The following is a 22,475-nucleotide window of genomic DNA, read 5'->3' as shown; positions in this document are numbered from 1 at the left end:
GACGCTTTGATGCTATTTTCCATTTATGATTTCTTGAATTTCAAACAATTATTTTGTCTTATCTTGATAGCTGGTCAAATCCAGAGGCTGCCTCTGAATTTTAACACGTGCTGTGCTGCCACCTGGCGGAAGTTTTTATGTTTGCAAGTCCCCGAAATATGACGTACGAGCTCGGAAAAACCAGCCAATCAGCGGCCACCGAAGGAGCCGATTTGAAATTGAAGCGGGCGAAGGCGGAAGCGAAGAGCAACAATAACAAACATAAGTAGCAAAGTTCTCGCGTTCAGACCTGTTATTTTATCCCAGTGGAGTAATATTTGCCTTTATCTAATTTCTTGAGCAGCATTTGCTTTGTTTTTACACTATTTTAGTTTCATGCACTGTCGTAATTTAGAAAATCCACGGGTTTCGTTGTCGTAGTTACTTTGTTGGTTACAATTTTAACATCATGTCGATATTTAGCATACAGGCCAGAAAGCACACGGCGTTTTATGACAATTTAGTGTCGGCCTCGGTGTCCAGGACACCCGCGAGAGAGCGCCCAGCAGAGGCGACGGAAGCGAGTTTGGTCAAGAGGGACGCGTCAAGCGCAGAATCCGCGTGTGAAGACAGCAGGTTATCTGATAGAAGCCGTCCGGTAAACAGGACTTACGTCATCTCTGCGCTGTCAAAAAGCGGCGGCGGCCAGCAAACCGCTTACAGAAGCCGACTCACTTTGCAAAGAAGGTCGAGGAGGAAGACCGGGGCCGAGACGAGAGAGGACACAGTGGCCGAGAGCAGCCAGAACACCACTCCGGCTCCGCAGAAGAGGCTGACCCTGCAGCGCAGGACCAGGACTCCCTCCATGATGGATAAAAGCAGCCGTGGGCAGCGTGGGGTCAGCGGCACCAACCAGCCATCCACACCCAAAGTCCTGGGTGAACCAAACGGCAGGACACCTGCTTTATTTAGATCCACAAGCTTGAGAGAAACCGTCCCAAAGACAAAAGAAGCTGCGGCTCATTTGGGGAGGTCGACGCAAACAAAGACGCCCTCTTTGATTTCCTCCACAGCCAGGCAGCTGGAGGAGCCTGCTCAGACGTTTAAAACCCCCACCAAAAGGACTCCCTTTGAGAAAATCGCCTCTAAGAGAGACGTTTTTGAAAAACTGGCAAACAGAGAAGCTCAAAAACTTGTGCCAGTCAAATCTGCGAGTCTGGAAAGGCCCAGGGTGCAACAAGCTGAGGAGATCAAACCGTTGCCAGCTCCTCGGGTCAGCAAGGCCTCCACAGGTGTGCAGGAGAGGAAGACGACCACCTCAAACCCGAAGGGAGAGGTGATCCTGACCAGAACATCCAGTGAATCCACTCTTACCAGCGAGGTCCAGAGGCAGCAGGATTCCTTTAAGATGGAGAACAGCGCAGTGACTGTGGCTGTCCGTGTCCGTCCTTTCAGTGCCAGGTGAGTGGTCAGGTGTGCTGATGGAAAAAGTTTAACCGCAAATAGTTTCTAATTTACAGAAATTCTCAAATATACAACAAAACTCATTTAAAGATCTTTTATTATTTCAGGGAGAAAACTGAGAAGGCCTCACAGGTCATCTTCATGAACGGTCAGGAGATGATCGTCCAGCATCCGGAGTCCAAACAGAGCTACTCCTTCACCTATGACTTCTCTTTCTGCTCTGTGGATGACGGCGACCCTGCCTTCGCCAGCCAGAAGACGGTGTACCAGACGCTGGCTAAACCTCTGCTGTTCAGGGCCTTTGAAGGCTTCAACACCTGCTTGTTTGCTTATGGACAGACAGGTTCTGGAAAATCGTACACGTGAGTGTTTTTGGCCGTTATTAATGCATCAGCTTTCTCCATGCTGGAGAGATTTGGCGTCATGTTAGAAACGGCATCGTTTTGATTTGATTGCTTTTGTGCAGGATGATGGGCTTTGAGGAAGAGGCAGGGGTTATCCCACGTTTCTGCCAGGAGCTTTTTATCAAGCTGGCCTCCATGGTGAACGAAGAGGTGGATAATCGCACAGAAGCATAGAGACTAACTATTTTTAGTTTGATTATTTACCAGGTCACAACACTATTTTTGTGTATTTATACTTTAGGTGAAGTGCCATGTAGAGATGAGTTACTTTGAAGTGTATAATGAGAAGATCCATGACCTGTTGGTAACCAGAGAGGAGCCGCACCAGAGGAGGATGCCGGTTTGTAGCTTCAGACATTCACCCTAGAAAGCTCTTCGCAGTTAAATAAAATGTTTATCATCGCATACTTTTTGATAAATGTAGTCAAAATGAAACTTTGTTGATTTGTCTTCCAGCTGAGGGTGAGGGAGCACCCGGTCCACGGTCCTTATGTTGCTGAACTCTCTGCGTAAGATGACTGTAATTTTACTTCATCACTATTTATTAAAGGGACATCATATGCAAAACCCACCTTTTGCATCCTTTTGTGCTGCCATGTGGGTCTCTACTGCCTCTGTAAACACTCCCAAGTGTGGGGAAAAAAAACCATCCGTCCGTTTTCTGTCAGTGTTTAGTTTCAGGAATATAAGAGCCCAAAACAAGTTGTTTCAAAAAGTCACCATTTGTGATGTCATAAACGAGGAAATTAGAACAGAGCCACTTCTCACGTGAATGAGAGAGCTGCTGCTGGAGGAGCAGCGACTCTACTCCAATCCCCTCCTGTTTATCAGAGCTTCTGTGCTTATAGTAGCCAATCAGGGGACGGGTGGGCATGGCCAGCTCCATATTGTCTTCTTAAAGTGACAGAGCCCTGAAACGACTCATTCTGGAAGATACTGAAAATGTCAAGAATTAAACTGCAGAAATCTTTTCATGTGAAAGGGAATTGGAGCAAAGAACTACATAAACATGTTTTTTTTTATCACGACTTAAAATAATTCACATTGTCACAAAAAATCTCAGGAAAAAAAATCACTCATGGTTACTTCTTCTCCAGGAATGTGGTGAGCTCCTACACGGACATTAAGGTAGGTGAACCAGCTGTCAATCATTTCAGGATATGTTTTATTGAGCATTTCAGGTTTTCAAGTGTAATTTCACACCAGTCAGGTCTGATCTGCTGCGTTTTGTTTCCGCAGGGCTGGCTGGAGCTCGGTAACAAGCAGAGAGCTACAGCAGCAACCGGGATGAACGACAAGAGCTCCAGGTCTCACTCTGTCTTCACCTTAGTGATGACGCAGACCAAGGTTTGGCTGTTTGATTTCAGCAAATGGTTAAAACCGTTTCTGTTGCGCTTTATGAACGTTAACCTGTGTGTTCAGACGGAGTTTGTGGAGGGAGAGGAACACGACCACAGCATCATCAGCAGGATCAACCTGGTGGACCTGGCTGGAAGCGAGCGCTGTAACTCTGCTCAGACCAGTGGAGAAAGACTCAGGGTACACACACACACACACACACACACACACACACACACACACACACACACACACACACACACACACACACACACACACACACACACACACACACACACACACACACACACTCACTAATATCCATTTTTGAATTGTTACATTTTAGCAAAGAATTTGTAATTGTCCCAAAATAATTGCTTTAGTATAAAACTGTGTTCCAGAAAGACTGGCCCTTTCCCCTCTCATGTAAAATATATTCCAATAATTCTATTTCCTAGATTAGAATGGGGTTAAGACAGAACATTTACATTTGGATCAACTAAAGATTAAACAACCCTAACTCTAACCCATTTAATGATTATTAGGCCCGAGCAGCGAAGCTGCGAAGGTCTATTGTATCTGCTCTGTTTTTTATTTTATTTCTTTTTTTTTTTCTTTGAATGGCTTTTTGGGGTCTTAGCATATCCAAAAACTCACCAAATTCTGGCCCAATGTAGAAGGTGCGTGAAATTTACGATCTTCAAAGTCGATGTGAAAGTTGATAAAGTGTTTCAACAGCACCCCCTGGAAAATTAAAAATACCCCTCCGCTTTGACCTTTTTTTTATAGTAGAGTGAGGAAATTTGGTACACTTGTAGAACTCAACAATACGCACAGAAAAGCCTCTTGCACCCATGGTCAAAATCAAACAGAAAGTCGGCCATTTTGGACTAAAGTAGAGATTTTGACCCCGTTTTGGTCATTTCTAGGGTCTATATTTACAGTTTGGTCATTTTTTGCACGATCGTCTCAAAAATAGTGTGCGATTGAACAGAAGCGACAGAAGCGATGGACGTTATAAATTGACGTCATGAGCTGGTTGGCGTGGCCTTTTTTCTAAAATCGCACCCCCTACGACCATTAAAACTCAGCCCCAAGTCATGCTTTGACTGAGGATTGTGAAATGTTGCACACTTATGTTGTGTGCCTGGGCCTACAAAGAAGTCTCATGGAGCCATGCTCCACATCCCACAGGAAGTCGGCCATTTTGTTCCAGTTACGTTACAGAGTCTCTTTCAAAGCTGGAATATTTTACTATTGTAAAACATTTTTAGTGGGGACGGTTGGCAGCCTAGGAGGAAAGGCTGAGTCAGATTGAGGTGACAGCTCGCAGTGAATCGCAGTTAAATGCACGTTGGGGTGTCTGGCGCGCATGGGTGCTCGTGCTCCACCGGTTGCAAGGCGATGGGTTTGGAGAGCGTCAGGGGTGCGGACGGAGGGCGAGCAGCTTCGCTGCGAGGGCAAAACGACTCTGCTTGCAGCTTTAATTTCTTATTATAATCTGTTACTCTAGGTTCTTCATGCAGGCTGAACATGAAAATAGTCTCCTACATCTATCTCCTGCATTAGCTTCTGATAGAAAATAGACGGTGAAACTCTAGGATTTGAAAATTCTGACAGATCTACGTCACTCTGTCACTAAACATTCATGGACTCGCCCATCTTGACTCACAACGGGGAAGGCTGTTGTTGGTTTAGCGTCCTGGAAGCAGCAGAGAACGTCTCAGCTAGTAGAAGCTAACTGTTAGAATCAGCAACTCCTCCACACAGCAGACCTCCTCTAGGCTTGTGTTATTTGTGTTGATAAAACATCAACGTTGCAACGCAAACAAAGTCAGTGGTGAAGTCGTGTTGCTGTTGGCCAATCTGAGGAGAGATGTCCAAATATGAGGAACTAAAGCTCCAAATCCTGCCGTCTGAAGCTCAGCTGTGACGTGGCTCACTTCTAGTTCCTGGAAAAGGTGCACCAGTGTTTTTGCACCCTGGAGTAGGAATTACAAGGCATTTATTCCAACTAGACACCACTGCACATGTATTGATTAAACGAGTGTTCCACACCTTTAAAAAAGGGATCTAGTCGGTTTTTTTGTCGTCCTTACAGGAGGGTGCTAGCATCAACAAATCCCTGCTAACACTTGGAAAGGTCATCTCTGCCTTATCAGAGCAGGCACTGACCAGGAAGAAGGTCTTCACCCCCTACAGAGAGTCGGTCCTGACTTGGTAATGAAGCAGTGAGCTTGAATGCAAATTTTTATTCACAACTTTTCATTTTCAAAGCTGAGCTGAGATGACTTAAAGTTGTGAACCTATCTGAGGAAATGTTTTCCCTAATGGAGCTTTGGTTTGTTTTCTCCGGCAGGCTCTTGAAGGAAAGCCTGGGTGGGAACTCCAAGACGGCCATGATTGCAACGGTGAGCCCGGCGGGCAGCAACGTGGAAGAGAGCCTGAGCACACTGCGCTATGCTCAGCAGGCCCGCACCATCATCAACGTGGCGAAAGTCAACGAAGACACCAGCGCTAAGCTCATCAGAGGTCAGACATCCATCACGTAACCACACCTGTGTGACACCAAACACTTTAGGAAAACATGACCTGTGTCAGTTTCAGATTATATTTACACACGCTTATTTATTCAGGTTGATTTTCTCCAATTGTTTTCTTTTTCTCTCTCTTCGTATGTCTGTCTCTTCCTGTCCAGAACAACTTCTCGTTCACACGTTTATTCCTCACCTCCTTTTATGTTTTAGATTAGAGGAAAGCTTGACCCTAACCTTGAGCCCTATCCGTGTGTATGTCACTCACACATGCCAGCAAACTTAAAAAAAAAAAAGATAACAGCTGCTGTTTCGTAGTCTAGCACTAGGGGGCGATCTTGCTGTGGATTAGTATCCATGTCTGAGTGAGACTTGCTGTTCATTTTTAGGGGAATGTCATGTTGTAAATCCCATTTAATGGAGAACATCTGAATAATTCTGTTGAAGTCAGAACTTCACAGCCCTTTTATGCGACTTACTACAATTTTGCATCAATATTTGTTCAAAATGACACCATCAAAGCGTCTAGAGCCACCTTGTTGTGCTTTTCAGAGCTGAAGGCAGAGGTGGAGAAACTACGAGCGGCCCAGATGAGCTCGCAGGGTGTCGAGCCACACAGAGTCAGGCTCTTCCAGCAGGAGATCAGCACCCTGAAGAACAAACTCTCTCAGCAGGAGAGAGAGATGGCGGAGGCCAACCGGTCAGCAACACCACCACAACTCAAACACTTTGTGTATTTGTGTTTGTGTAGTACAAATCTGGAGCTAACTCTGGTGTTTGTGTGGGAGGAAACCAGTGGAAAGATGTTGCTGATATCAACACATTAAGAAGCATCATGGTGTTAATTTTCTGTGGTTTTTTGCACATATCAGTTTATGGAGAGATTTGCATTATGATAAAGCTCATTTTAAAGTGTTTTCCTATCAGGGCATGGAGGGAAAAACTTGAGCAAGCAGAAGTTCGTAAACATGAGGAGACCAAAGAGCTGCAGGTATTAATGTGCTGTTTTTGCCTTTCTCCTGGGTATCTACATGTCCTTAAGAAGCCTTAAATTACATTTTACATAGTTAAGGCCTTCAAAAGTGCGAGAATTAATTCACTGAGAAATAAGTTTGACTTGTTATGTTTGAAAAATGATTGGTCATTCAGTTTAGCATGGAGCTAAATGTGAAAATAGTCTTCCACCCCTATTTCCTGCGATAGCCGCCCATAGAAAATGGACAATGAAACGCTCAGATTAGAAAAGCCTGACGGATCTGCGTCACCCGGAAAATTAACATTCATGGACTCATCTTGGCCCACAGTGGGGGAGGTTGTTGTTGGTTTAGCGTCCAGGAAAGAGCAGAGCATGTCTTGGCTAGTAGAAGCTAACTGTTAGCCTTAGCAACTCCACCATGAGCCAGAACTCCTTCAGGCTTGTGTCGTTTGTGGAGATAAAGCATCTACGTGGTAGAGTCACGTTGCTGTTAGCCAATCAGAGGTGAGATGACAGAATATCAGGAAAAACAACCCTAATCTTACCGTGCTCTGCTCACCTCTGCTCTGGCTCATTTCTAGCTCCTGAAACAGGAGCGTGAGAGCTTTTCCCCCACAAGGCAGTCATTTGTACTAAACACCACTGCAGATGTGATGAAAAAAAAAAACAGATTCAGAGTCCAACAGTCCTAAAAATACAACAGACCCAATAAACAAGATTTATTTAACAAACGTATAATTTGTGTTTTGCATTTTTGCGAACGAGACTGTCGTGATCAGTGGGCGTGTGAGGAAGAGGGCCTGCATTGTTTGTTTTTGAAAAATTCATACACATTCATCCTCTGCAGAGCAATTATCCTGATGTTTGTGTCACTTTTCAGCATTTTCAGTTCCAACAAAGGTTTGGGGGGGAACTATTTGCATGGTGGTCACTAGGGCTGGGCAATAAATCAAAAATTTATCGTTATCGAAATTTTGGACTTTTATCGTGATAATTTTTCCAATGTTAATAAATTTGATGATAAAAACTGAAAAGGTGTGTGTAGGCTGGCGATGCTCATGTCCCGTTAGCTGTACCACCTTGAGTCATGTAAAAATGTGACTCAACGTAATACATGCGACAGCCCCATCTAGTGGACAACTTTTGTTTTCTGCGCATACCTGTAGTTATCGTCCATTTATCGTTATCGAGGTGAAATCCTCAATATATCGTGATAGTGATTTTAGGCCATAGTGGTCACACCCGTTTTTCATTCTGACAATGTGAGGTCTTAAATTAAATGATAGTGGCCTTAAAAAGATCCTAAAAATCATCATAAAAATGAAGGAGGATGATCTCTGAAATGTCTCTCGCTCTGCCCAATCAGAAAGCAGGAGTGACATTCAAAGTGGACAACCGTCTTCCCAACCTCGTGAACCTGAACGAGGACCCTCAGCTGTCTGAGATGCTTCTCTACATGATCAAAGAGGGCCGGACCACCGTTGGAAAACTCAAAGCAGGCTCCATTCATGACATCCAGCTCACCGGGGCCCTCATCGCTGACCAGCACTGGTGAGCATAAAGCCCCAGCAGCATGAATTTATTAGAAAATGTTTAATAAACTCAGTAAGTGGGTGAAATCTGATTTCAGAAATCCTTGAAAAAATATCTTTTTAATGTTTTTTCTGTGCTCTGAATAAAATTAATGTTGATATTTTCTCCCTGACAGCGTCATATCCAATATCCATAACACCGTCAGCATCACTCCTGTGGATGATGCAAAGACCTTCGTTAACGGGAACCTCATCTCTGAATCCACCGTCTTGCATCACGTGTGTAAAAATACAAAAAGTTATATTTCTCACGCTCAGCAGCCATGTCTGAACATTGGTTCTACATCACTTCTCGTATCTGTTGGTGTGTTGCCCAGGGCGACCGCATCATCCTTGGTGGAGACCACTACTTCCGCTTTAATCATCCAGCAGAGGTCCAGTCTGGGAAGAGAGTGTCATGCTGGACGAGTGCGAGCGACGGTCACAAAGACTTTGAGTTTGCCAAAAATGAGCTCCTGGCAGCTCAGAGAGCCAAGTACGCCTTTCAAAAGGAGATGTTTTATCGTGCTGGTGAGTAATCAGAAAACACTCAGTTGATTTTTCTTGTTTCAGACTTGAGGCGGAGATTGAAGAAGCTCATTTAAAGGCAAAAGAGGAGATGATGCAGGGCATTCAGATGGCTAAAGAAGTGGCTCAGAAGGAGCTTTGTAACCAAAAAACTCTGTATGAGAACAGGATCCAGGCTCTGGAGAGAGAACTGGTAAAGATTCACCTCCTTATTCTGTCACCATGCTGGACTTCTGCATTTCCTCTGACTTCCTGCTGTTATCAGAGATGATTCGATTTTAATGGGTTTTCCTCCAGGAGGAGGAAAGTCAGAGGAAGCGTCTGCAGGAGGTGGACCAGCAGAAGGTGGCCACTCAAATGAAGGAGCTTAAAGTGGCCAAGATGGAGCTGGAAAAGGAGGTGGACACCCAAAAGAAACTCCTCCGTCTCCACATGGAAGCACAAGTCAGAACAATAAACACCTTTAATTACTGATTTCCTTAATTTGAAGAACATTATTGGACCGTTTTATGGTTTAGTGTTCTGAGTTGCAGAGGGTCAAGTTGTAAAAACCTCTCATTCACTCTTTGATCCAGTCTGGTTCTTAGCTGATCTTATCTCAGCTCTTCCTTTTTTCTCAGAAGCTAAAGCACATTTTTACATTCAACTGATTTCTGATCATCAAAAACAAATCACCTGTGTGTAAACATGCTGATCCGTGGTCAAACGGTTGTTTTGGATGCGTTTAATTAATTTACTTTTTACATGGTTTGAAATTCTTGACGGTGTTTACATTCCTCTGCTAGGCTATGGAAGAACGTCGAGTGTGCCAAGCCAAGATCGTCGAGGCCCTCGAGGCAGAAAAGAGGAAGATCAGTCGGGAGCTGGAGGAGATGCAGAAGAAAAAAGATCTGAGGTTGAACAAAACGCCCCGAAAACGTGAGTTTTTACTTAACAAAAGCTGCATCAGTTGCAGCGGTTCTCTGTGTGTTTTTCAAGTCGTTTAGTATTATTGTTTCTACCAGTAGCTTCAGGAATATAGACCTCAACGAGTATTTAAAACCACCATAAAACATTATTATTCTGGAATTAAGGAAACCGTTCAAAACATTTTAATGGAGGCAATCTTCAAAAATGTACATCCAGGTGATGCAGATGTTTTATTTGTGTTGCAGCCTCTCCTCAGTGGGGTGCCATGAAACTGTCCCTGATGATTGAAGAGGCCAATAAGATCAGTGTTAAACTGAAGAAACACACGGTCTTCAGCAGGTGGGAGAGACGCTTACTAATGCACAAATAGAGGTTTTAGGTACTTCTGCACCACGTTCCTCATCGTCATCGAGATTTGTCTGTGTAGAAGCAACGTTTAGCCTTTTTTAAACAAGCATTGTTGTGACTTTCGTTCAGATGAGCCAACTATGGTGTCGCTTTCTTCTGTTTTAGATACGAGAGCTCAGATCGTGAGAACCCGGAGCAGCCGGTGCTGCAGGTGCGGGTTCAGAACACAAAGCTGGGGATCTCCACCTTCTGGAGTCTGGACAAGTTCCAGAACAACATGGCTGCCATGAGAGAGCTCGAGCAGGTTTGAGTTCAGCCGGCTTTATATTTCATCTCAGAACAGTGGTTAACCGTCGGGTCAGGGGTGGGGAATCCTGGTCCTCAAGGGCCTCTATCCAGCAGGTTTTAGTTGTTTTCCTGCTCCAACACACCTGATTCCTGGATGAATCACCTGTTCAGCACCTCATAAGACTCTGCAGCAGCCTGTTAATCACCAGTGCATTCAAGCCAGGTGTGTTTAAGCAGAGAAACAACTAAAACCTGCTGCATGGCGGCCCTCGAGGACCAGGACTGCCCACCCCTGTATTAGGTAGTTCATGTCTATAGTCTGTAGGAATGTGGAGCACACACATTAGAATGTAAGAGTTGACACAGAGCTGTGTAAACTTCATTTAGCCTGTGCTACACTGAGATCATGCATGATGTGTGTTGAGTAAGATAGACGGCGCCGCTCTTCCTCATTCTGCATATTCACACGACATCCGCTCCACTTAATTGCCAATTTCCCTGCCGTTTGACCTTATTTACAGTCCAGAACGACGTGTTTTATGCCCGGCAGAGGAACGCCGCCTCACTTTGCTGCGCTTTTCTCATTAAGTTGAGTCAGTGCGACTGGGCTTGTCAGCAGTACTTTACTCTCCACAGGGGGATCCCACCTCTAAAGATGACGATGTGTTTTACGACCCTGATGATGAGTGGGAGCAAGATATATCAGCCTCCTCCGCCTCCTTTTCCCGTCGAAGGTAATTATCCCGCTCGTCTCCTCATCCTTCAGCCCGTCTTTTAGTGGGTTTTATTTATGGGGCTTTTAAAACTTCTGCAGTTGCTTGGTATTCCTCGTCAGCTGTGTGAAACGAGGAAAGTCGTCAGAAACGTGAGAGCCGTTCTGATGAGTGTTATTTTTCTTCTGAATGAACTGTCCTCGTGTTCAGCTTTTTACTTCATGCGCAAGAAGAAACTAAAAAAGGACTTTAAATAGAAAACTTTAAAAGAATTTGGCTATTTTGACAAGGTCCTCTGGGTTCCCACAGTGCAATTTACAACCTGGCTCGTATTTAGGACCCTGAGCTGTTCTTTTTTTTTTTTTTATGCCTGCTGAATATTTTCCACCTTGTTGTATTTCCTCTGTTTATTCATCTCATGTTCACAAAAGCCAAAAAAGACATTTGGAAAGGCAATGAAAGGTCTCCGTTTCTCAGTTCACAGCTCTTAAACGGAACATGTGCACACACGCACGCACGCACGCACGGAAAACCTGTTGTGAATGCAGAAACTTTTCCTCTAACAGTTCCGTTGTTGTTCTTGGCGTGGACTCCTGCTGGTGCCCAGATCGGCACCAGATCCAGCCCAAATAAAACACGCTACAGTTTGTGGGCCTGTCATACTTTTCTTTTTTTCTTTGACCCCGTTAAACTAATGCACATGTACTTCACAACCATAATCACTGCTGTTTATTCTCCTCCCCACTTCTGGAATAATCCCTGTAAATTAACTTATGTTTTCCTGCAAATTTTCACAACAAACACACCTAATTTAATTTAAATCACCCTCACAGTTTTTAAAGCTCATTTTCCTGCTTTCACTGAATGAAAGAAATGCACTCTGTGACCAGCAGCGCCTGTGTTGTTTGTAAACAAAACAACTCCAGATGGATGCCATCTAGGATTCCACATAAGTGTGACTTTAAAAGGAGGAAATCTTGACTAACTGCAGTTTGAGCTGCAGGCTGTTAAGGTGATCTCTAGTATGAATGAATGCCTTGTGAAGCGATTTTTGGCGCTCCTGTTTTAGGAAGCAGAAGTTGGTTGGAGGCATGTCGGGGTGGAAAACACCCAAGATTACAAGCCGTACTCTTTGATACTGATATGCGAACGTCTGCCCTCTGATTGGTTAAAAGCAACTCTTATAAACATGAATGTATAGTCTGGCCACGACCCACAGACAGGTTTCAGTTGTGGGGTGGTTGTCTTTCAAACGGTCTCCACATGTTATTGGACAAAGAACTGTAAGGGAAAATGAGAGGTTCTTACATTTTAATTAATGAGCCGTAAGGCGTGGGATTCCATAGGAAGTATGAAATCCGCCTCACGGATCGGGGGTTATTTAAATCAGAAGGTCGGATCTTTTTAATGCATAGATTATGTAACCGTTATGTATTCACTCAGAGACGACAGAATAAAGAGTCAAGTTTAAAAGTTAAGAATTTTATTACTAACGATTAAACTAGGCTTATTTAACAACTAAGTGTGTAGTGTAACTAAAAATGGATGAGGCGGTGAATGGATGACGTGTCATGTAAATCAGAACCAGCAAATCCGAAGAAGCGATTAGTTCTGACGGGAACTGAAGATGTTGGTTTGGAATAAGCTTGGGTTAGTTTCAGAACCAGCATGAGACACCATCAAGTCGGTCTACCTGCCTTGTGGAAGTCCTCTGTAGATCAGGAATGCCGAGGCCCTATCGGACCCTCTCTGGAAACCGAGCCGGTAGAAGCAGCCGCGGTTTCGACCAGACCTGTCTCGAGTTACCTCCGGCACACAACTCTTTATTGGTGTCTGTTCAGACCCAGCCTGGGTCGGTGGAGCTTTTATTCTGAAAGGAGCTGTTGTGTGGTCGCTGGTTGTTATAGCGACTGGATTTTTCAGCTTGTCGAGGTTCTTTCGGTTGAAGAGTTAAAGGTCGGATTGGCCACTCCGACGCTTGCTCTGGAACGCTTTGAACTGGCGTTCGAGCTGACGTGGCGTAGTTTTATACCTCGGATGTTATGGTTTATTGTCGAATGAAAATTACCAAACACCGTCAGAAGCACGCCTCCGTCAGATCTGTAAGGTTCTGATTGGATCAGTGAAATAATGTGTCATGTCTTTTTAACACTACGTGAAATTAGTCCTGTTGGAACATTTAAAGTGACATTTCTTCATTTCTAAGATCATAATAAAATAATTAATATTTTAATTTCACAGATCGGTCACATCTTATTATTGACTAACACTTTGATGGATTAGCTTTATTAAAATAGAGTTCTTTGATTAATTAAAAGAAAAGAGTTCATTCTTCTTTCTTCTGTCTTCATGCTGGAATGTAAACAGTTTGGAAGCAAATGCATGACCTTGAGGCTGTTTCATGCACACTGACACTGTGTCAAAGGGAAACAGCTGTTGGGTAGAAATGGCTCCTTCATCACGTTACAGAACAATGTGATGTGCTCATCACTACGGATGTCAGTCAACGGGGCAGTCCACCATACACTGTCTGAAGAAGACACAAATACATCCTTTTTCTAAATAAAGGACTTAAGTACCTCTATCTGCTCTTGACTCAAAGAAAAGCCCAAGTCTAAATAGTTCAAAGGTGATGCCAAAGCCATTTCAAACAAACCACCACCATCTTTATTGTTCCACTCAATCCCAAACTTATAGCGCTGTGATTGGAAAGACGCAACACTGTCCAGGCTAATGGTGGACCTGCTGAGGTTCTTATGGAGCGTGGCTAGACCACCATGCAGAGCAGAACCGTTTTGCTTCTGTTACGATCGGTCTAGATTTCTAGGCTAGCTCTACTCTCTCCTGGCTGCTAAATCATCACAGCCTTCCGCAGTCGTGAGTCAAGGTGGGCGGAGTCACGATTGCAAACTTTCCCTGAGATGTAGAAGAGGAAACGGGGACAGAAGACTATTTTCACATTCGGTCTACATGTGATCTCTGCATGAGCGATTATATTTAAAAACAAACAAGTACCTCTCATGTTGTTTAGACATTCTGTGTATAAACTAAATGTTTTAGAAAACGATGAATATAAACAGCTGACGTTTCTGTTTGGTTGGACTCCAGGAGCCGGAGTCTTCTGAAAAGCAAGAGAATCTCTGGGCGTCTTTATGAGATCCGGGTCCATCCGATCCAGAGCCTCAGCAGCTCGTCACACTCTGCTGGTAAGAAGCTTCAGCCACTGAGGCTAATTTAAAGTTTATTACACTTCAAAGTTCAAATGAATCCGGCTGTACAGTTGTTACATGAACTCACCAAAACTCTTCTTGATGCCATCTTTATGAACCCCAGGGTTGATGGGTGTGGTCCAGCCTCCCTCCACCCACAGCAGCACCTCTGACCCTGCCATGTCTGGCATCTGCAAGGAGCTGATTGGCCGATCCATGGCTCGGCTGCGCAGCGGGACAGAGGAGAGTCTGGCAGATAGACTGATCTCAGATCTGAATCAGCTATTCGGGGCAGTCCAAATAATCTCTGACCTGTATGAAAGTCTGGATGAAGACAGTCAGGACAGCGGTGGGTCTCAGCTGAACCTGGAACTGTGTTGCAGTTATTTGGGATCAAACCTTTATTATTTTGGTTTGTTGTAATTTCTCCTGCAGTGTTTTCGGGTAACGTGTTGGCCCAAACCGAGCTGGTAAAGGCCACCACAGCCATAGAGAGCGCTGTGTTTGCCACCGTGCGCTGGGCGGCCAGCATCAAACCCTCATCTGTGTTCTGCACCATCACTGAAGAACTCAAGAGCCAAGTTAAGAAGATGGGAGGATTCTTCCAGATGCTTATTCAGGTAAAGAGAGTTTTCTTGGTGATTTCTGTTTATATAATAGTTGTAAAGAGTGCAAAGTCTATCCTGACAAAATGGTCACAATTAGATGTAGTTTGGAGACGGGCTGTCTTATCAAAATGCAGAGCTGATTGACGGGTCTTAGCTGTGAGCTGTTTGAGCTCGGACTACGAAGCTGAGGGAATTCGCAACCTTGAGCCGTGCACAGAGCATGAATATATGGAGAGAAATCTAAATTCCTTCCAAGTTTCAGCACCTAAACAGACAATTTTCACCTCTCAGTCCTGATTTTTAAGGCTTTCCACTGTTTTAATTTATTTACTGGCCCTTCAGAATTTGCCGACTGTTGTGCTGGTTCACATCGATTCACTTATAAATCAATTTAAATTCCACTAGTTTGTTTATTCTGGCCTGATGTGGGTTTGTTTTTTTAAATGTATTTTTCTACCCGATCCAGGGTTGCGAATCTGAGATCACATCCATGGTGGTAGAAGCACGCAGGATGAGCAGTCAGAGCCTGGATGCTGCAGCAGCTGCTCTTGGCCACCTGGCAGTGGTGACGGGCATGGCTTTGAACATCACCAGGCTTGGCTCTCAGCCCACGGGCAAGGTAACACCAGCTGCTCTCTTAAAGCTCTGCAGGAAGATTCGGCTTCATCGCTAGCCTGGTTCTGACTTTGCTTCCTGTTCAGCTGCTGCTGCAAACCGAGAGCACGCGATTCATGCAAATAGAGGGGTATGCGCAAAGCGGGGAGGGATCATGATCCAATCATTAAAAATTCAATTCAAGTTTATTTGTATAGCGCCAAATCACAACAAGAGTTGTCTCAAGGTACGTCACACAGTAAACATTCTAATACAGGTCAGTTCATTAAGCCAATCGTTAAAAAGTTTCCTGGGGAACCCTGGTCCTCGAGAGCCCGTATCCTGCATGTCTTTGCTCCAACACATCTGATTCAGTGGTTGATTCACCTGTTCAGCAGCTCATCAGGCTCTGCAGAAGCCAGTTAATCACCAGCTGATTGAAATCAGGTGTGTTGAAGCCAGGTTAAATCTAAAATGTGCTGGATACTGGCCCTTGATGGACCAGGGTTCCCCACCCCTGCTATATAAGGAACCCAGCAAATTGCATCAAGTCACTGACTAGTGTCAGAGTCTTTACAGCAATCCTCATACTAAGCAAGCATTTAGCGACAGTGGAGAGGAAAACTCCCTTTTAACAGGAGGAAACCTCCAGAGGATCCTGGCTCAGTATAAGCAGCCATCCTCCATGACTCACTGGGGATCGAGAAGACAGAGCGCACGCGCACACACACACACACACACACACACACACACACACACACACACACACACACACACACACACACACACACACACACACACACACACACACACACACACACACACACACACACAAAGTAGTGTTTCTATGGTTACATTGTGATTTCTTAGTAAATATTCTATTTGGTGAGAGATAAATTTTATTGTATTTATTCTAGTGAATCTATAATTTAACGGATAAACTAGTAGTAGCACATCCAGTGTCAAAGAGAAATTATTAAAGTAAATTATTAAGAGCTTTATATGTGAGAAGAAAGATCTTAAAATCTATTCTGAATTTAACAGGCAGCCAGTGTAGGGAAGCTAAGACAGGAGAGATATGATCTATCTTTAATTCTCATCAGAACTCTAGCTGCAGCATTTTCAACAAGCTGAAGACTTTTAACTACATTCTGTGGACTTCCTGAGAGTAATAAATTACCAAATAACCCTGTGGTACTCCACAAGTAACCCTGGAGTATGAAGAAGATTTGTCATGTACATTTACAAAATGAAATCTATCAGACAGGTAGGATTTAAACCAGCCTAGAGCTGCTCCTTTGATCCCTACAACATGTTCAAGTCTTTCTAAAAGAACATTGTGATCTTCTACTGTGTCAAAGGCAGCCCTGAGATCTAACAGGACTAGAGCAGACACAAGATTCTTATCTGAGGCCATGAGAATATCATTTGTAACTTTCACTAGTGCAGTTTCAGTGCTGTGATACTCTCTAAAACCAGACTGGAATTCCTCAAACAGATCATTAGTGTTTAAATGCTCACATACTTGGATGGCCACTATTTTCTCCAGGACTTTGGATAAAAATGGAAGGTTAGATATTGGTCTATAAGTCATTGGGTCATCTGGATCCAGAGAAGGCTTCTTAAGTGAAGGTTTGATTACAGCAACCTTAAAATCCTGTGGTACATATCCATTTACTAAGGATAGATGGATTATATCTAGAATGGGGGCAGTAACCAAAGGAAATGCATCTTTAAATAATTTGGTTGGGATTGGATCTAAAATGCAAGTTGAAGGTTTAGATGAAACTAATATTTTTGATAACTCTGAAAGCTCAAGTGGATCAAAACAGTTCAAACACAGATGAGGTTCTACAGTCACCTCTGATGCTGCCTCGCTTACTGAGGAAGAAGAAATCACATTAGGGGGGATGCTAAAGATTTTGTTTCTAATAGAATTAATTTTACTTGTGAAAAATCCCATAAAGTCGTTGCTGCTGAGGGCTAAGGGAATAGATGGTTCAGAGCTATGATTCTGTGTAAGTTTGGCAACTGTACTGAAAAGAAATTTAGGATTATTCTTAATCTCCTCAATTAGCGATGGAAAAATAAGCAGTTCTAGCTTCTCGAAGCGTATTTTTATAAAGCACAAGACTATTTTTCCAGGATAAGTAGGACTCCTCCTGATGTGTAGAGTGCCATGTTCTCTCCAATTTTCTAGAGTTTTGTTTTAAAGTTCGAAAATCAGAATTAAACCAGGGAGCCGACTTCCTGTGCTTAATTACCTTCTTTTTTAAAGGGGCAACATCATCTAATGCCACATGTAAAGAAGTAACATTATGAACTAGATCATCAATTTGTGAGCGGCTAGAAATGAAAATATGGCCCTCTGCTACGTTCCTCTGAGATGCTGAGGACAGTAAAGATGGAACAGTTTATTTAAAAGATGCAACTGCGTCGTCCGATAGAGACCGACTATAGTGAAATTTACTTGCATGTCTCAAGAACTCAGTTATAAAAAACTCAAAGGCTATCAAAAAGTGGTCTGAGAGGACTGGATTATGTGGAAATATTGTTATTTCCTCACACTCTATGCCATTAGTCAGCACAAGGTCTAATGTATGATGGCAGGAGTGGGTGGAGCTATGTACCGTATTTTCCGGACTATAAGTCAGTCCGGAGTATAAGTCACACCAGCCATAAAATATATAATGAAGAAGAAAAAAACATATAAGTCGCAATGCACTATAAGTCACATTTTGGGGGGAAATTTTATTTTTTCTTAAAAAATCTGAGACCAAGCGTTTCACATTGCATGACAAATACCGGTAACAATAACAGGATAAACAACGCGGGTGCAGCAGCGCGCCACTGTCTCCAGCAGAGGATGGCAGTGTTTGAAACCCTCCCAGTGGGACAGGAGAGCTCATTCCTGGGTTGGAGCCGGCTGTAACGGCGGGGCAGAGGAGCTCAAACGAGGGCCGGATCCAGTGCGCAACGGCGCGCAACAGGCTCCAGCAGGTGATGCACCCCGCTTGGCTATCCAGTACCTGTCTGCTGCTTCCGGAGACCCACAGACCAGCCACGCCCTGTAGGCCTTCTTCTTCAGCCTGACGGCTCCCCGAACCTCTGATGTTCACCGGGGGGAGTTACGGGGTTGCCACCACGACTGGCACCGGCCACCTTGCGACCACAGCTAGCAACAGCCGCCTCAACAATCGCAGCGTGGAACAAGGCCCACTTGGAGTCAATGTCCCCCACTGCTCTCGGGACGCGGTCAAAGCTCTCCCGGAGGTGGGAGTTGAAGACCGTCTTGACAGGTTCTTCTGCCAGACGTTCCCAGCAGACCCTCACTATGTGTTTGGGTCTGCCAGGTCTACGCGGCGTCTTCCCCTGCCATCTAATCCAACTCACCACCAGGGGATGATCAGTTGACAGCTCCGCTCCTCTCTTCACTCGGGCGTCCAAAACATACGGCTGTAGGTCAGATGATACGACTACAAAGTCTATCATCGACCTGCGACCTAGGCTGCCCTGGTACCAAGTGTACCGATGGGCATCCTTATGCTCGAACATGGTGTTCCTTATGGCCAAACTGCGGCTTGCACAGAAGTCCAATAACGAAACATCACTCGAGTTCAGATCAGGCGGGCTGTTCCTCCCAATCACAACCCTCCAGGTCAAGCTGTCATTGCCCACGTGAGCATTGAAGTCCCCCAGCAGGACAATGGAGTCCCCTGATGGAGCACTATCTAGCATTTGTCCCAGGGACTCCAAAAAGGGTGGGTACTCTGAACTGATATTTGGCCCATAAGCACAAACAACAGTCAGGACCCGTTCCCCGACCCGAAGGCGCAGGGAAGCTACCCTCTCATCCCCTGGGATAAACCCCAACACACAGGCAGAGAGCCTTGGGGCTAACAAAAAGCCAACCCCAGCCCTCCGCCTCTCACCCGGAGCAACTCCAGCAAAGGAGAGTGTCCAACCCCTCTCAAGGACTTGGGTTCCAGAGCCAATGCTATGTGTCGAGGTGAGTCCGACTCTATCTAGCCGGTACCGCTCAACCTCTGCCACAAGCTCCTGCTCCTTCCCCGCCAGCGAGGTGATGTTCCATGTCCCAAAAACCAGTTTCGATGTCTGGGGATCGGACCGCCAAGGCTCCCGCCTCGGTCTGCCACCCGATCCACATTGCACCGGACCCTTCATGTTCCTCCTGCAGGTGGTGAGTCCACAGTTGGATGAGCCCATGTGTCCGGTTCGGGCTGGGCCCGGCCGGGCCCCATGGGCGAAAGCCCGGCCACCAGGCGCTCGCTCACGGGCCCCAACCCCAGGCCTGGCTCCAGGGTGGGACCCTGGTAACCCTCCGGGCCGGGTACTCCGACTCTTTGAATTTACATCCATGAAAGATCCTCAAATACAAATGATGAATTAAAATTTGTGTTTAGCTTTTTATTTTCCTGATTCTTCTACCTGGCCTTTAAATGTTAAAATGGGGAGTTAAAATGTGAAATGTCTTGGCTAACTCTATTTTTCCTTCCAGAAATCTGTGATATTTCCTTTGCTGAAAGGAACCAGTAAGGGTGTCGGCTCTCTCTTGGAGGAGAATCTCACCGTCGCCAGGGAGATGCTGAGAGAGGCTCAGCTGGCCTATCCCAGAGCCCCAGTAAGACGTTTTCAGTTAAAACGTTTTAACTTCAGTTTTAATTATCATCTTTGCAGCAGAACCTACTGTTTACATCCTTTCACAGAATGTTCATTAGCACATTTTGACTAATTGGTGAAACAGGTGTCACTTCCTTTCATTGTGTTTGCTTACAGGTCCTTCAAAACCTAAAATCCAAAGCGATCGACATGGCCCGTGCCCTGCAGAGCTACATTCATTGTCATATTTCGGTGGGTTTTAGTACACATTTTAAGCATTTCTAACCTTTTTTGGGCAGACTGTCTAACTTTGACTGAAAAACAGTGGATGCACGCTCAGCCAAAACGGTTCCTCAATCATGACCTGAGTTAAAATGTAACAGATGAATCCCGCACCCGCAGCAACCCCGTTAAAGATGCCGCTCGGCTTTTATTACTCCTGTAAAGCTCTCTGAGCTTATCTCCCTGCACTCGTCCCTCGGCGATCGTTCGCGTATTGAATGCGTTGAATGAGAGGCATAAGTCACAGCTAACGGGCTTGTTCGAAGTTATCTTGAGCACACAAAGTGGCAGCGTTTTGATGTGTAACCAGGTGGCGCTTAAGTGTTTTGGTTGTACGTGTCAGATAAAACAGAGTTATGTCTGTCAGGATCTCCTGTGAAGAGATGTAGCACGGGTTTCTGCTCCGATGTATTTGTAACAAGCACACATCGGTGGGATTTTTACATTTCATGCTGAATATTAGTCATCTGTTTTCAATCAGGAAAGAAAACCCGAGCTGGAGGAGGCACAGGGGGAGGAGGAGGAGGCTGCTCTCTTCCAGAGGCTGATGGCTACATCTACCAGATTGTTTCAGCTGACCCAGGCAGTCCAACAGCTGCGTTCCTGTTTGTCTACAGCCCTGCGAGGTAAAACGATGGACTTCCACACAGCTTAGGTATTTAACTGAATCTTAACCAGAGAGACTTGGTCTTTAAATATCCCAAAACCACAGCTGGTTGGAGTCGACACCAGCAGCTACCGACCACAGGGAACAACACCGTCCAGTCACCTCTGAGCAGCGACGTTAGCTGTTTTCCATCATTTTTTTTAAATTAAGTGGGAAATTTTAATTCTGGGAAGTAATTCAACTTTTATTTGCAGTGACCACTCCCTTCAAAGTTGAACTGAAAATGTTTTTTCACATCCTTTGACATAAGTCTGGATGAATGAAGTGGATTAGGAGCTACTGGATTGTTTTCCCCGAATTAGAATGATATTATCTTGATCTTCCTGTTTTCTGGCCATTGTGTCACTTTGAACTGAATCCCGTTATCCCTACAGGTAAGGAGACTGACCTGAGCGGCTGCAGCGAGCTGATCCCCTCTTCTGCTAAGGCTGTTGACCATTTAATCATAGGTCCATCTAATGATGGACCAGAGGCCCTGTCTCTGCAGCTTCCCTGTCTTCAGACCACGATATCTGCACGAGACGAGCTCCACGCTGCCCTGCAGTCCTTGTTCTCCTCCTCTTGGGTCCATCAGGGGGCAGATGAGAGCAGAAGTTCAACTGCCTCAGAGAAAAGTATAGAAAATGACTTTTTTACCAAAGAGAGGGTTGAAACACACAGCACAGTCAGAAACCGGGTTGTGAGTAAGACTGTGTACTTCCTCTGTCCTGACGAGAAGAGCAGCGGTGGTCCACACTGGGTGTAATGTTTCTGTCCTAATAAAATCTGCTTTTCTTACAAGTAAAATATGATAACAGGAAAAATGCATGGTATCTGACCGTAGAGGCTGGTGTATTTCATTCTTTCTGTTGTTTTGTTGACACATGCATGAGCTGAAGCTCAGATTATTATTGTGTGCTAAACGGTTGATGTTGTCTTGTATATTTTCAATCTTCTACAGAAAGTTGTCTACATGATTTCATTAATTTTAACATGTATGACCTATGTTTAGCAGCTTATGCTTAGGAAAAGAAAAAAATGGAAAACAAATTTTTTCTGCATGTTTTATTTTTATATAATAGTTTGTATCTTGGATTAAATTTAGGAAACATTTGTATATTTTAGTTTTTTTTTATATTTATGTAAAGAATATATCACATTTCTATACTTTTATAAAAAAATGATGTGCTGAATTATTATAGCCACTTACACAATTAGAATTAACGCACGTGGATTCTCAGAGGGTCATATGTGTCCTTTCAGGCTGTTCCTGGACTATTCTCCAACATTCTGGTGCCACAAACACATACCCAATGCTATTTTAACTTTGATCTCACCTGCTAATAAATGGGTAATTAAACCAGCTGTTCTCACCGAACGCCTGATGTGTTTACTGCAGTAAATGGGGCTTTATTCATCCAAACAGAGTAACGCATTAGTAATTGTACAAAGCCAGTCCAGACC

General features: G+C 44.5%; 1 protein-coding gene across 1 annotated transcript; it reads left to right on the top strand.

The window, feature by feature from the left end:
* The first annotated feature begins 91 nt into the window (after window positions 1-91).
* On the top strand, window positions 92-22,382 carry kif14 (kinesin family member 14). Its single transcript, XM_015970739.3, has 29 exons — window positions 92-1,440; window positions 1,551-1,805; window positions 1,910-1,997; window positions 2,089-2,187; window positions 2,304-2,356; window positions 2,945-2,975; window positions 3,087-3,194; window positions 3,270-3,386; window positions 5,287-5,405; window positions 5,545-5,717; window positions 6,272-6,419; window positions 6,647-6,710; window positions 8,062-8,246; window positions 8,404-8,506; window positions 8,605-8,762; window positions 8,840-8,987; window positions 9,092-9,238; window positions 9,580-9,712; window positions 9,949-10,042; window positions 10,217-10,355; window positions 10,976-11,073; window positions 14,161-14,258; window positions 14,386-14,610; window positions 14,697-14,881; window positions 15,336-15,488; window positions 19,983-20,105; window positions 20,261-20,335; window positions 20,847-20,991; window positions 21,407-22,382. The coding sequence occupies exons 1-29, from the start codon at window positions 449-451 to the stop codon at window positions 21,775-21,777; spliced, it is 4,827 nt and encodes a 1,608-aa protein (XP_015826225.3). The 5' UTR covers window positions 92-448; the 3' UTR covers window positions 21,778-22,382.
* Window positions 22,383-22,475: the final 93 nt, after the last annotated feature.

The sequence above is a fragment of the Nothobranchius furzeri genome, chromosome 8 (genome assembly GCF_043380555.1).
Source record: "Nothobranchius furzeri strain GRZ-AD chromosome 8, NfurGRZ-RIMD1, whole genome shotgun sequence".
NCBI classification, from domain to species: domain Eukaryota; kingdom Metazoa; phylum Chordata; class Actinopteri; order Cyprinodontiformes; family Nothobranchiidae; genus Nothobranchius; species Nothobranchius furzeri.
The sequence above is the reverse complement of the archived record's forward strand: the minus strand, read 5'-3'. Positions and strand labels throughout refer to the sequence as shown.